The sequence below is a fragment of the Terrapene carolina genome, unplaced genomic scaffold (genome assembly GCF_002925995.2).
Source record: "Terrapene carolina triunguis isolate 2854851 unplaced genomic scaffold, T_m_triunguis-2.0 Scaffold68, whole genome shotgun sequence".
Classification (NCBI taxonomy): domain Eukaryota; kingdom Metazoa; phylum Chordata; order Testudines; family Emydidae; genus Terrapene; species Terrapene triunguis.
The window spans coordinates 5,506,528-5,519,646 of record NW_020664419.1 but is presented as its reverse complement, the minus strand read 5'-3'; the positions used below and the strand labels follow the sequence as shown (position 1 = coordinate 5,519,646).

At 40.8% G+C, this 13,119-nt stretch overlaps 1 protein-coding gene across 1 annotated transcript in view; it reads left to right on the top strand.

The window, feature by feature from the left end:
• The first annotated feature begins 3,234 nt into the window (after window positions 1–3,234).
• Window positions 3,235–13,119, top strand: part of IL2RA (interleukin 2 receptor subunit alpha) — a 27,657-nt gene continuing 17,772 nt past the window's right edge. Inside the window, exon 1 of the mRNA XM_026649004.1 lies at window positions 3,235–3,301. Coding sequence (XP_026504789.1) covers window positions 3,235–3,301 — 67 coding nt within the window. The remainder of the gene's footprint in view (window positions 3,302–13,119) is intronic.

Genomic DNA, 13,119 nt, shown 5'->3' with positions numbered 1-13,119 from the left:
AGTAAAGGATTTGTACAAAATAAAAGAAGAAATACAGCTAAAATCTGGAAAAAACAGATGGCCCCTGTCCAGAGCTCCCTGCGAGAGCTGATGGGTAAAGAGAAGAATTTCCAGTGCTGCTATTAACCAGGGAATGCAGAATGAACTGAAGGACTTCAGAAAAGACTCATCTCCCTCCTTGGCGAGGTAAATGACTCAGTTAATGTAATTAAAGAGTTTGGTCAGAAAAGAAATGAGAGTAAAAGTTTTGAGGTTCAAAACTACTTAACTAATTGAGGAAACAATCTCTATGAGAGGCAAAGCTCTGATTTTCCTCTGTACAATGAAGTAAAATAAATCTGTCCACCAACACCATACGCTATGGATGCCTTCGCTCAGATTTCACACACTTTGGCACTGGGGTAAACTTTCAAACTCACAGAAAATATTTTCATAGGAAGACATATGTTCGTACTGCGTGATCACCTTGCAGTAGTGCATTAAGCAGTGTGACTAACATCTGTCACATGGTGATTGTTCTCTCATCCTCTCCCCCAGGCGAGAAGCATGTGCAGTGATGTCTCTTGTTTTGGTAGGATTTTAGGGTTTTGTTTTGTTTTAAGATAAAAAATCATCTCTCTCTCCCTATGGAGGAGTGTTGAAGAGAGACCCAAACAGACTTCATCTGGAAAAAGGGGCCCTGAAGGAAGATTTAAAGCAAGCAAAAAATGAGGGATTCTTATGGCTCCACAAGCAACACATGGGGTCAGCTCTGAGGATAAAAAAACTATCTAGGAAAGTTATAAAGTGCATGAAATCACAGAAGCATAGTCCCTCTGGTGATTGTGCAAGGAGCTGGAACTATTATTCCATGATCCTGCCAAAAAGAAGCATGCCTGGCACCACTACGTAGGGAATTTCCAAAGTGCTCTGGCTTGCACTTATTCATCAAGGATTGCATCAATGGTAGATGGTTGGTGGAAGTCCCCACAATGCTAGTTCAGTCTCAGAAGATGAATATGGAGCATGATGCGGTCCCTGAATAATCCCTTTTTACCAGCAGCACTTTAAAGATACTCATTGTTCTCTTTGTCACGTCATATACAGTTTTATCTATGACAGGCAATTGACCTTGGACTGTAACTTCCTGGCCAAGTGTAAGCACATTCCCATACTCCATTACAGCAAGACACACTGTTGGGGTCCACTAGGCATAGCTACCAGGTAACTCGGGAGAGTGGAAGGCCAAAGTGTCGATGAAGCTCTTTTGCTCTGGGCCTATCTGAACCCCCAAACCCCATCTTGTGAACTCTCACCTACTTCTGTGCTCACTGCTTACATGCTCTGAAGCAGGCTGAAGCAGAAATGTATTGGTCAGCGTTTCTAGCAGATGGCTGCAGTTTCACTCACACTCGCAGAAATAATCGAGATAAGGAGCGAGGGAAAAGAGGGGTAGTTAGTTTGCAGATGTCTAACCCAAGGTCGCAGAGACTGGGAAAGTTTTCTCACAAGCGTATGTAGAGCTTATTGTAACAGTTGTCTGGAAGGGAGGGGTGAGGGGGAACAGCCAGACAAAGAGATGTATGCAACCAGTTTGGAGTATAAAAGGTAAAATTTGTTTGTATTTGTTGCACTGGATTTGAGACATGCTGGTCTCCTAGTGCCATTTCAGAGCTCTGAAATAAACTTGGCTTGCTTTCTCCCCTCGGTGTCTTCATTGGTGCTAAGCACACCGGGCCACGGACCATTGTTGTCCCCTCGAGCCCCACGGCGGCCAACAACACCATGAGGATTTGCACTGTGCATTAGAGAAGGAGGAGCTGGTATGAAAAGGGGCATCACCTACCACATGAGGGAGCTCTGAGTTATCCTCAGCTGCAGTTCACCAGAAGCAGCAGTCACTGCAAAAGCACTATACTTTGGAATGGATATGGGAGGTCTCTGGCAATTAGGTTTCATAGCAGAAGATATTAATGTGGAATCTTTTATTTCAACAGCCACCACAACTGACTACTAGAATAAAATTTTAAAAAAACATCACACACATTTCTTGGTCATCCTTTAGAGTAAGATTCCATTTGTAAATGGCTTATAAAGGGCTAATGATTAATAGATGTTACAGACATCAGTAATATGTGGTTATAAGCACATCAGTAGAAGGTGTTATACATGTTTCTAAGCAATCTAGAGTCCTGTTGGACTCTATAACAATCAATTAATCAGTTATTAAAAGATACATTAATCCTTTAGAAACCGCACAGAAGTGGAACTTTAATATAAAGTGTGTCCTATTTATTAACTCCAACTTCTCTCAGGGGAGTATGTCAGAGAATGATTCCCACATGGCACCTTGATTTGGAAGGAGTTATATTCCATCTATGGTTTTCCATGAGAACACAAGGCATTCTAAGAATGGGAACAGGACATCTTCATTCCCAACCTGCCAGCCCTATCAACGGATGTTTATTCAAATGGACCTTCCAGTACTTTGGAAGTTCACCCATCACATGTAGAAATTACATTTAAAAAGAGCCATAAAAACTGGCACTGCAGTTTTCCAAGTGTTCTTCTTGCTAGCAGAAAAACACCACTGCAAAGCCAACCTGACATGTCCTGGGGGTGCTTTTCCTCCTTATACTTGTAACTGACAGTATGGTATATGAATTCAGTTATCACACACCAGAAAACCAGGTACCATCCAGCTCCTGTCCTAGTGAACAGAGTTTGCTTTTCCTCTCCGTAGTTAAATCCAAAGGGACTAGGGTGACCAGATGTCCCGATTTTATAGGGACAGTCCCAATTTTTGAGTCTTTTTCTTATATAGGCTCCTATTACCCCCCACCCCGTCCCGATTTTTCACATTTGCTGTCTGGTCACCCTAAAAGGGACAAAATTTTTCCATTTGGTAGGTAAGTGTCCAAACCTGACAGCTAAAGCTTTTCCCCACCCTTTCTGACCGACAATTGAAATGAAGCTGAGGGTGCAAATAAGAGCCACCTACCTATCAACCACTTCCTACACACCACAGCTAAACTGTATCACACATCATTAGTTTCATTCTCTCGCACAGATCTAGACAGCAAAAGGATGATATGCTGACCAGAGAGAAATGTCCTAGCTGTGCCCTCCAAATGGCTATCCCTTTTTCTGTCGTAGTGTAATCGACAGATCATTGATTCACCGAGTGAAAGCCCCTTAACCTTTTAAAAACCTCCTCCTCATCAGCGTTGTGTCGAAAATACGTGAACAGGTTACATGGAGCTCGTTTTTCTTTTCTTGTGGGGCTTGCTCAGAACCGGAGAGGCAACTGGACATGGAAATGGTAAGAGATCATCACTGCTTTCTGGAAAGTAAAACCAGGTTTACTATTGCTTGGTTGCTCTGGCGTAGGTTACTGACACGCTGACTGCTTTAAGGTAAGGCAAGAGGTTAGTAGATTAAAGGAACTTTGTATTCTAAGGAAGCAAGAGAAATGTGCCCACAAACCATCAACTGGAGACAATCTGGAGTGGGACCATTACCTGTTTTGTCTGAGTAACATATGACTCTTCTAACCCATCACTGGAACAGTGGGCAGATCAAAGGAATACTACGCACTCTTCTAGCACAAATAGATCTTTGATTTTTTTTTCCATTTTGCATGAAACTTTAGGAAATATAAAAATAGAAATTGAAATGTCAATAACCTCTTCAGATAACTTGCAAGTGACTTTGGTGTACTTGCTAGTAGCGGATATATAATCGAGGTTTGCTACAGATGTGATTAATACCAATTATGCTTTTTCACCCCTTTAATAAATGCTACCTATTCATTCTAGAAGAAATTAGATTAACCATTTACCACACACTACTGGTTTATATTAGTATTACCTGTTGGGGTATTCACCCTAAGAAATTGGCTGAATTTGAGGAACAGATTGGTAATATATAAGTAATTGGTATCTGTGTTTGAGTCTGAATTAGTATGTTTGAATGCAAAGATGTCTATAAATTGTAATGTCAGTACCTATGATATTTCTGTTCTAAACATCACAAGTATTTCCAACTTCAGAGGTAAGAGCCGGGTAAGAAATTCAGAAATAAATTCTTTCATGGGAAAGAAACTCAGACAAACTGAAGACTTCATTGCTAATTGCTCACATCCAGCACTGGGTACTGAAATTGTACCAGAGCCATTGTAATTTTGAGAGGAGATTGTATTGTATATAATGGAATAACTTGACCTGGCTGTTGCCCCAATCTACTCATAAACAAAACGTTTAATCTCCAGGCAATTTTATCTTCAGAGAATAATGCATTGATACATCTGCATCTTTTTATTAAATGGAGACATTGTAATGGCAAAATGAAATGCCAGCGTCCCCTGCATGATTTTAAATGATGCATGTGGCAGTCTCACTGTGAAATGTTCAGCAGGAGATATGTAAATGGAATCAGTTCTGGGATGAGTCAAGTCCTGTGTATCATGTTCTCTGTATTACTGTGCCCTGGGAGAGTACACACAACGAGAGCACGCACTGAGATCTGCATTTATCAGAAGCCTTTCTTAGAATCATGGAAAAACTGAGGGGTGTGTAACACTTGCATTTCATACTGAATTCTGTAATTGAATTCTGTGATGAATTTATAAATATAGAAGACTAACTTAAGATATTTCCATATAGTTATCTCTCCTGCGTTACACCCCCTCTTTCCTTCGCTTCCTGTACTTACTATGAATGCCTGTCCCGATACTTTCATGATTTTTAACTTCATTTTGTTATTCTCTTTATAATAATGCCCTTTGAAACTGAACTAACTCTTTACCAAAATCTTTTCCCCTCCAGTTTAGTTATTGTAGGGTTGTCTCTGAGTACTGCGGGTGTTAGTGTGTTGTTTTCTTTCTTATGGGGAACATGTAAAGGACAGTAGGGAGTCTTGCAAACGCATAGAACTAAAAGAGGATAGGCCAAATTATGGGCCAAACTTGACAATGTCTCTTTGTAATCACTGCACCTACAGTGCCTGTGGCACCGCATTTATCCCTTGATTTTCCAGCTCTCCCAGTATTGCAGATCAATGTAATAAAATAAATTCTGTTGCACAGTGCATATAGCACAGGGTTTCTGGGCAAATACACTGTCAATAATGAACATTTCTGGATGGAGAATGAAAATAAAAATACTTAGTTCTCATATAGCACTTTTCATCTGTGGCTCTCGAAGAGCTTTCCAAAATGTGGGCAAACATCATTTCCCTCATTTTATAGATGAAGAGTCTGAGGCAGAGAGAGATCATTCACTTATTTAAGTTGCACAGTACAGCAGGGGTAGAGAGAACTCATGTCTCCTGTCTTCTGGTTCATTGGACATACTGTCTCTTACCTTCTTCTTATTTATTGTTTGTGTTGTGATAGCACTTAGATGCCCCAGACACGCACCAGGACCCCATTGTGCTAGGTGCTGTACAAACACAGGACAAAAAAGATAGTTCCTGCCCCAAAGAGCTTGCAATCCAACTAATGATCCTAGATTAACAGAAAATCATAGAATCATACAACCATAGGGTTAGAAGGGACCACAAGGGTCATCTAGTTTGACCCCCTGCCAAATGCAGGATTTGTTATGTCTAAGCCATCCAAGACAGATGGATATCCAGCCTCTTTTTGAAAACCTTCAGTGAAGGAGATTCCACGACTTCCCTAGGCAGTTTGTTCCATTGTCCTACTGTTCTTGCCATTAGGAAATTTCTCCTGAGATTTAATCTAAATCTGCTCTGCTGGAGTTTGAACCTGTTGCCTCTTGTCCCGCCCTCTGTGGCAAGAGAGAACAATTTTTCTCCATCTTTTTTATGGCAGCCTTTCAAGTACACCTCTACCCCGATATAACGCGACCCAATATAACACGAATTCGGATATAACGCGGTAAAACAGCGCTCTGGGGAGTCGGGGCTGCACGCTCCGGCGGATCAAAGCAAGTTCGATATAACGCGGTTTCACCTATAACGCGGTACGATTTTTTGGCTCCCAAGGACAGCGTTATATTGGGGTAGAGGTGTATTTGAAGACTGCGATCATGTCCCTCCTTAATCTCCCCTTTCGCAAACTAAACATACCCAGGTCCTCCAGCCTTTGCTCATATGACTTGCATTCCATCCCTTTGATCATCTTTGTCACTCGCCTCTGGACCCTTTCCAGTTTCTCTACATCCTTTCTATACAGCGCTGACCAAAATTGGACACAGTACTGAGTCCAGCGCTGACGCCTCGCCAGCGCTGAGTAAAGCGGTACTATCACCTCCTGTGACTTGCATGCTATGCCTCTGTTAATGGAATCCAAAATTGCGTTTCCTTTTTTTTGCCACAGCATCACATTGCTGACTCATGTTGAGCTTGTGATCCACCACAACTCCCAGATCCTTCCCAGCAGTGCTGCTGCCAAGTCTTTTATCCCCCATTCTATATTTGTATATTTGGTTTCTCTTCCCTAAATGTAGCACCTTATATTTGTCTTTGTTGAATTTCATTTTGTTGTCTATAGCCCAGTGCTCCAATTTGTCAAGATCCCTTTGAATTTTAATATACTGTATTGAAGTGTGGCTCATACCCAGAAAGGACTAAAATAAAAAATTGAGAATTTAATTTAAAATGTAGAGTACCAGTGCTCAGAAATGTATACACAACGTATGTATCTGTATACAATGCCCATCACCATGGTATCTGGATGTTACATACAATGTTAAATCATCAAGCACACGCACAAAGTCCTCACTAGGCTGACCAGAGAGCAAGCTACTTTATAGCAACCCCTTGGAATCCCAGTTGCAGCAGCCCTTATCAAGTAAATGCCCAATATAAAAATACCCCTTGCTCTGTACTAAAAGACTGCCAACCCCATGATCTGATGGTCTAGGAAAGGTAGAAGTTGCTACAAACAGGGACTCTCTACAGTATCTCCACTTTGAGATGAAGAAATTTCCTCTTTCCCCATTAGGGCCTGAGTGTACTCCAGTTTCTTATTATCCAGTGTAATCCTCTTCTTCCACTTCCCTTATCATGTCACCACCGGTAACTCCATCAGCTTGCCATCTCCCAAGCTCATGGTCATGGTATCGTCTCTGACTCATCTCTTTCCTTCTAACCCCATATCCAGTCTCTCACTAAAGTTCCATTGTTAAAAACACATGCCCATGACTTTGGTCACACTCGCCTTGATAACTGTAACCTCCTCTCTAGCCCCCTTGTTTCTCCCCTCCAGTCAGTCCAAAACTCTGCTGCTAAAACCTGTTCCACTGCACTGGCAGCCCCCTCCACCCCTCGAATTCCTTCACTGGCTTTCTGTCTCTTGCTGCCCTTTGCCTCCATCTTCCAGGCCTGGCTGTGAACTTTAGAACAATTTCCCATTCTTGTTTGCCAGATTTCCTCTCACCTGGTTCAAATCCTTCCTTACAACCCACCTTGTTCTCTTCACCAATGATCTCCTCATCTCTGCACCGCCTTCACTGCTGGCTTTTCTTTATCTTCTCATTTTTAAAGCTTCAGCCCTCTAGGTCAGGGAAGATGCTTTACTCTCAATTTTGTAAAATGGTAGGGTCGTTACAAGGTATAAATACATACTAATGAATAATGCCTATTCAGTCCTTGCTCTCCCTGCTGAGACTGCCAGTGAAAAACCAAATGGCTCTGATTATTGTTGTGAGGTGGACATCACTCAGTTGGGCACTGTTCTTAGACTTCTTTCCCTACCATTTCAAACCAAACTAGTGTGATTCATCAGTTTTTTCAGTATTATCCAAGGTTGGATCATATATTCCCCAACCACCCATATATTCTGGCCGTATGTTTGTCACCCAGAGCAATTCCTCTCACAGGTGATGTTCTATTACATCCCCATTCTCTCCCCCTAAAAAAACCCAACCAAAACCCCAAATTGGGGAGGTTAGTGCCAAAGAATAGGGTTTGAATCGATATGCACACAAATGCTTTTAATAGCCAAATCTCCTTCTTAGCAGAGTGACCTTTACCTGTGGGCATGAACACAGATGAGGCCAATGTTACAAAGGCCACATCTGAGTCAAAATGTGGTCAAGACTATTCAAAACTGAAAATGCCCATGCACCACAATAATGTGCTGCTCACACGATCTATTCAATACCAAATGAGTATGCTGCTACTGCAATGTACTCAGCAGTTGCCCCGGAGAAAGACAAGCTCTTCGGTTTTACCACAATGAACAGAGGGGTATAAGAAACAAAAAAGGACAGAATAGAAAATAAATTCTCCCATCTTTTGCTATGTGCCTTTTCCACACAGCTCTCTGTGCTTGGAACAATTTCCCTCTTGACTGCGTATTGAGTACTCTCCCTCTCTTCCTTAGCATCCCTTTTAAAAAATCTGCCCTGTGGTCAGCGGTCGCTGGCATGGCTGCTTAGCACAGGACAGGAGTTAAGGACACTGTATGTAGTGATACTCAGCAGCACAAACTGAGCCGGATTTTCTGGAATCACGTATAGCTCTGTAAAGTGCATGTAAAATACTACCAAGTCACATGCCTTCACTCATGTATGCTGGCGGTGGCATTTCACGCCCAAAGGGCACTCACTTTGTACAGTTTAAATGATGACCCAAGGTATCAGGCAATGGTGAATCAGGCCTGTCATGTTTAGTTAGTCCATGAGCTAGAGAGCCTGAACTACAGGGCCTATCGAGGGCCAGAAAACTGAATAAAGAAGCACCTATATAGTCATTACAGTTGAGACCTGTCTCTTCTATACGGCAAGGAACTGTAGGTTTCTCTTGGCCTTTCAATCTGATCTCCTTTCTGGTGCTGTTCACCATGCCTATGCCTGATTTTCTCATTTGTATTTTATTTGTATTAGTTAGATTGTAAACTCCTCGAGGAAAGGATCTTGTCTTCTTATGAGATTTTGTTAAGTACTACATATGTTTACAACACACATGGTCCAAAACCCCAGATACAAATACTCCCAAACTTCAGGGAACTTTTGAACTGGACCCAAACGTCACAACTCAGATCCATTTCTAACTTACCTGTATACATAACAAATGATAATAAAACAAAACAACTTCCGGGGGGGGAAAGTTACAAAGACAGAACCGACACCCATTTTTTTACTTTTAGATCAAAAATAGTTGGGAAAAGTTTTCAAAGCTGGAGCACAATAGTTACCATTTCAGTCCAGCAGATGGGTATCAGTTCTCCTCTTCACAGGTCAGTTTCAATTGTCGGATACCATCTAGAGATTATATAGTTTCAGAAACAGCATCAAACCCCTTGGTGAAATGAGCTCATGAAGTAGCCTTTTGTGGGAATCTCTGGATTTTGATACAGGGTTGCGTTTTTGCTATCTCTTGGGAAAGGTTTTCTTCACTTCTGAACTATCTGACTGTTTCTGTCTGCTGTGTTGCTTTCTCCAACAATTTCTGCGTAAATCTTCAGAGCTGCCAGCCTACTACTGTTCCCTTCCATGTCACCCATGTACTCAGGGAAAAAATGTCCTATTCTGTATGTTACAGGTTTATATTCCGCATCAAACCATGTCAAAGCTAGTGTCACAAACCCATGGAAGAAAAAAAAAAAGCAAATTCTTAGTTCAGATTATCATGGCATCTGACTCACTATGTTGTGTCTACCTAGTACTATAAATACCCATGTCAAATTTCCCCTCTCACCTATTTTGGTAAAAAATAGTTGACTTTCTGTCTGGATTCCTGTATCAAACCAGTCCTCTAACTCGAATATTAGTATGAAATAGCCATGCAATTGGCAAACACTCTAACGCCATGGTCTTACCAGATTTCAACAACTAATAAGTTTTGGGATAACTCAACAGTATACCTGGATGGGAAACTTCTGGGAAAGAACCAAGTGCTAAAGGAAGTGATGTTGGTACTGAGATGTCACTCTTTCCTCTTAGACAGCGTCATGGTGTTAGCAGACAATGAGCTCCTGGCGTTAACATCTCTTGAATAAGCTATAAAATGGTGGTTATGACCATTAAAAGTCCCATGGCACTTATGCAAGAGCAGAGGAGTTAGCTTCAATGTCCTAACCAAATTTGAATATAGCTAAATACATCCAGTGGACCAACTTGTTCAATCCAAAAAGTTGAAAGATCCTTCTAAAGTCCTAAAGCAAAAGTCCTTCCTCCAGCATTCATTGTGTATTGGTATGTTCTGAAACATATGAACAATGCAGTCAAAAGCAAACAAAGAAACCCCAGACATAACATAACAGCTTTACAGGGCAGTAATGGTATGCCGGGAAACAGTGCCTTTTTTCAAAGGGCTGTAACATAACTTTTGTATATTGTGAAATCATAATTTCCAGTATAAATGCACCCAAATGTACATAGACGCTTGATAATCTTCCAAGCAACATGCTATGTGACTCCATGTGATGCCTTAGACTTGATGCCTGAGCATTATCAGTGAGTCGATTAATTATTAACTAGATAAGCTTTAGTCAAATACAAGTCAATGGGCTCAATACAGGAGTAATGAGATTAAATTCTATGGCCTGTGGTATACAGAAAGTCAGATTCGATGATCTAATGGTTCTTTCTGCCCTTAAAATTTGTGAACCAGAAATGACCTGAGCTGTCTCACAAACCTAGAATTAAAATACTTGAGGTTTGACAAAGTACAGATAACTTTTCTTCTTTTAACATTTTGGGTATCGTTCCATTCCCCTAGTTCTGACCAAAGAGTAAAAACCTTTCCTGAGGCATTTCTTCTCAAGAAAAATTCCAACCATTCTAAATGCTATCCTAATAGAACTGCTGATGGACTGAACAGAATGTTATATGCAGTGTAGCTGTAGTCGTGTCGGCTACACGTGTTGGATATTAGAGAGACAAGGTAGGTGAGGTAATATTTTTTATTGGCCAACTTCCGTTGGTAAGAAAAACACACTTTCAAGCCACATAGAGCTAAAAAGATCTCTGTATGGCTGAAAAGCTTCTCTCTGTCACCAACAGAAGTTGGTTCAATAAAAGATATTACCTCACCCCTCTTGCGCCTTGAATATCAGGTTAGAAAGACTGTAGAAGAACAAAGAAAAATGCATTAATAACCATATTGTATTTACTATGTTTAGGAAATGTTGTCATGTTGTTAAATATGTATATTTTCACAACATACCAAATCAGAACTATTCACATTAAGTCCCAACCAGCTGAGAAATGTCAACATTAAAAACTAAGGCATATGTAGCATACATGGCATAGGAATAAAAGAGAAAACATAGAAACCCTGAGAATTTTACTTCCTTTACTCAAAATAGGCTTTGGAGGATTACCAAGGGGGACACACAATGGAATTCTTATCCTCACTTGTCTGATTAGAATTATAAATTGCAGTTAGTTTTAATCTGTAATGCACCCACATGCCAAAACAATGGGCGCCCTGTAGGCCCAATATTAAAATAATAAAAAACGAGGAGTTCTTGTGGCACCTTAGACACTAACAAATTTATTTGGGCATAAGCTTTCGTGGGCTAGAACCCACTTCATCAGATGTATGAAGTAAAAAATACAGGAGCAGGTATAAATACATGAAAGGATGTGGGTTGCTTTACCAAGTGTTAGGTCAGTCTAACGAGATAAATCAATTAACAGCAGGATTCCAAGGGAGGAGAAATAACTTTTGAAGTGGAAAGAGAGTGGCCCATTACAGAAAGTTGACAAGAAGGTGTGAGTTCCATTTGCAGATGAGCAATATTGAGAGTACAGTCATTATTATTATTATTTATTTGTACTACCCTAGCACCTAGGAGCCCCGGTTATGGACCGCATTGTGCTAGAGGCTGTGCAAACACAGAACAAAAAAGACAGTCCTTGCCCCAAGAGTGTATAATCTAAGTATAAGAAAACAAGACAACAGGTGGATATAGACAGACAGATAGATGGCTACAAAGGAGAGTTTCAAAGGAGGGATTTGAAAGAAGACAATGAGGTGGCTTTGCAGATGTTTATGGAGAGCTGCTCCCAAATGTGATGGACAAAATGGGAAAAAGCATAAAGGTGCTTGTTTAAAATGTAACAAGTGGGTGACAAAGCCTAGCATCATTGGTAGAGCAGAAGCAGGAGTCAACACCACATATTGGTAGCATTTAACTTAAAAAAGGGGAACTACACAAAACTAAGGAAGCTAGTTAAATGGAAATTAAAAAGAATAGTCACAAGGGGGAAATGCGGGCAGACTGCATGGAGACTATTTAAAAACACCTTAACAGAGGCTCAAACTAAATGTATATCCCAAATAAAAAAAAATGAGGACCAAAAATAAATGCCAATCTGGCTAAGCAGAAAAGTTAAAGAGGTGGTTAGAGGCAAAAAGGCATCCTGTGAAAATTGGAAGTCAAATTCTAGTGAGGAAACTAAGAAGAAGCATAAATTCTGGCAAGTCAAGGATGAAAGTATACTAAGGCAGGCCAAGAAGAAGTCTGAAGAGCAACTAGCTACAGACACAAAAACTAACAGCTAGAATATTTTTAAGTACATCAGAAGCAGAAAACCTGTCAAACCGTCAGTGGAGCCACTGGATGATCAAGATGTTAAAGGAGCACTCTAGGAAGACCAGGACATTGCGAAGAACCTAATGAATTCTTTGCATAGGTCTTCACAGCTGAGGATGTAAGGGAGTTCCCCACACCTGAGCCATTCTTTTTAGGTCACAAATTTGAGGAACTGTCCCAGACTAAGGTGTCAATAAAGGAGATTTTTGGAACAAATTGATAAATTAAAATGTAATAAATTACAGGGACCAGATGGGTTTCAGAGTAGCAGCCGTGTTAGTCTGTATCAGCAAAAACAACGAGGAGTCCTTGTGGCACGTTAGAGACTAACAAATTTATTTGGGCATAAGCTTTCGTGGGCTAAAACCCACTTCATCAGATGCATGGAGTGGAAAATACAGGAGCAGGTATATATAGACATAGGACATGAAATGATGGGAGTTGCCTTACCAGGTGGGGGGTCAGTGCTAATGAGACAATTCAATTAACTGTAGAATAGCAAGGGAAGAAAAATCACTTTTGTAGTAGTAATGAGGGTGGCCCATTTCAAACAGTTGACAAGAAGGTGTGAGTAACAGTAGGGGGAAATTAGTATGGTAAAATTAGGTTTTGTAATGACCCATCCA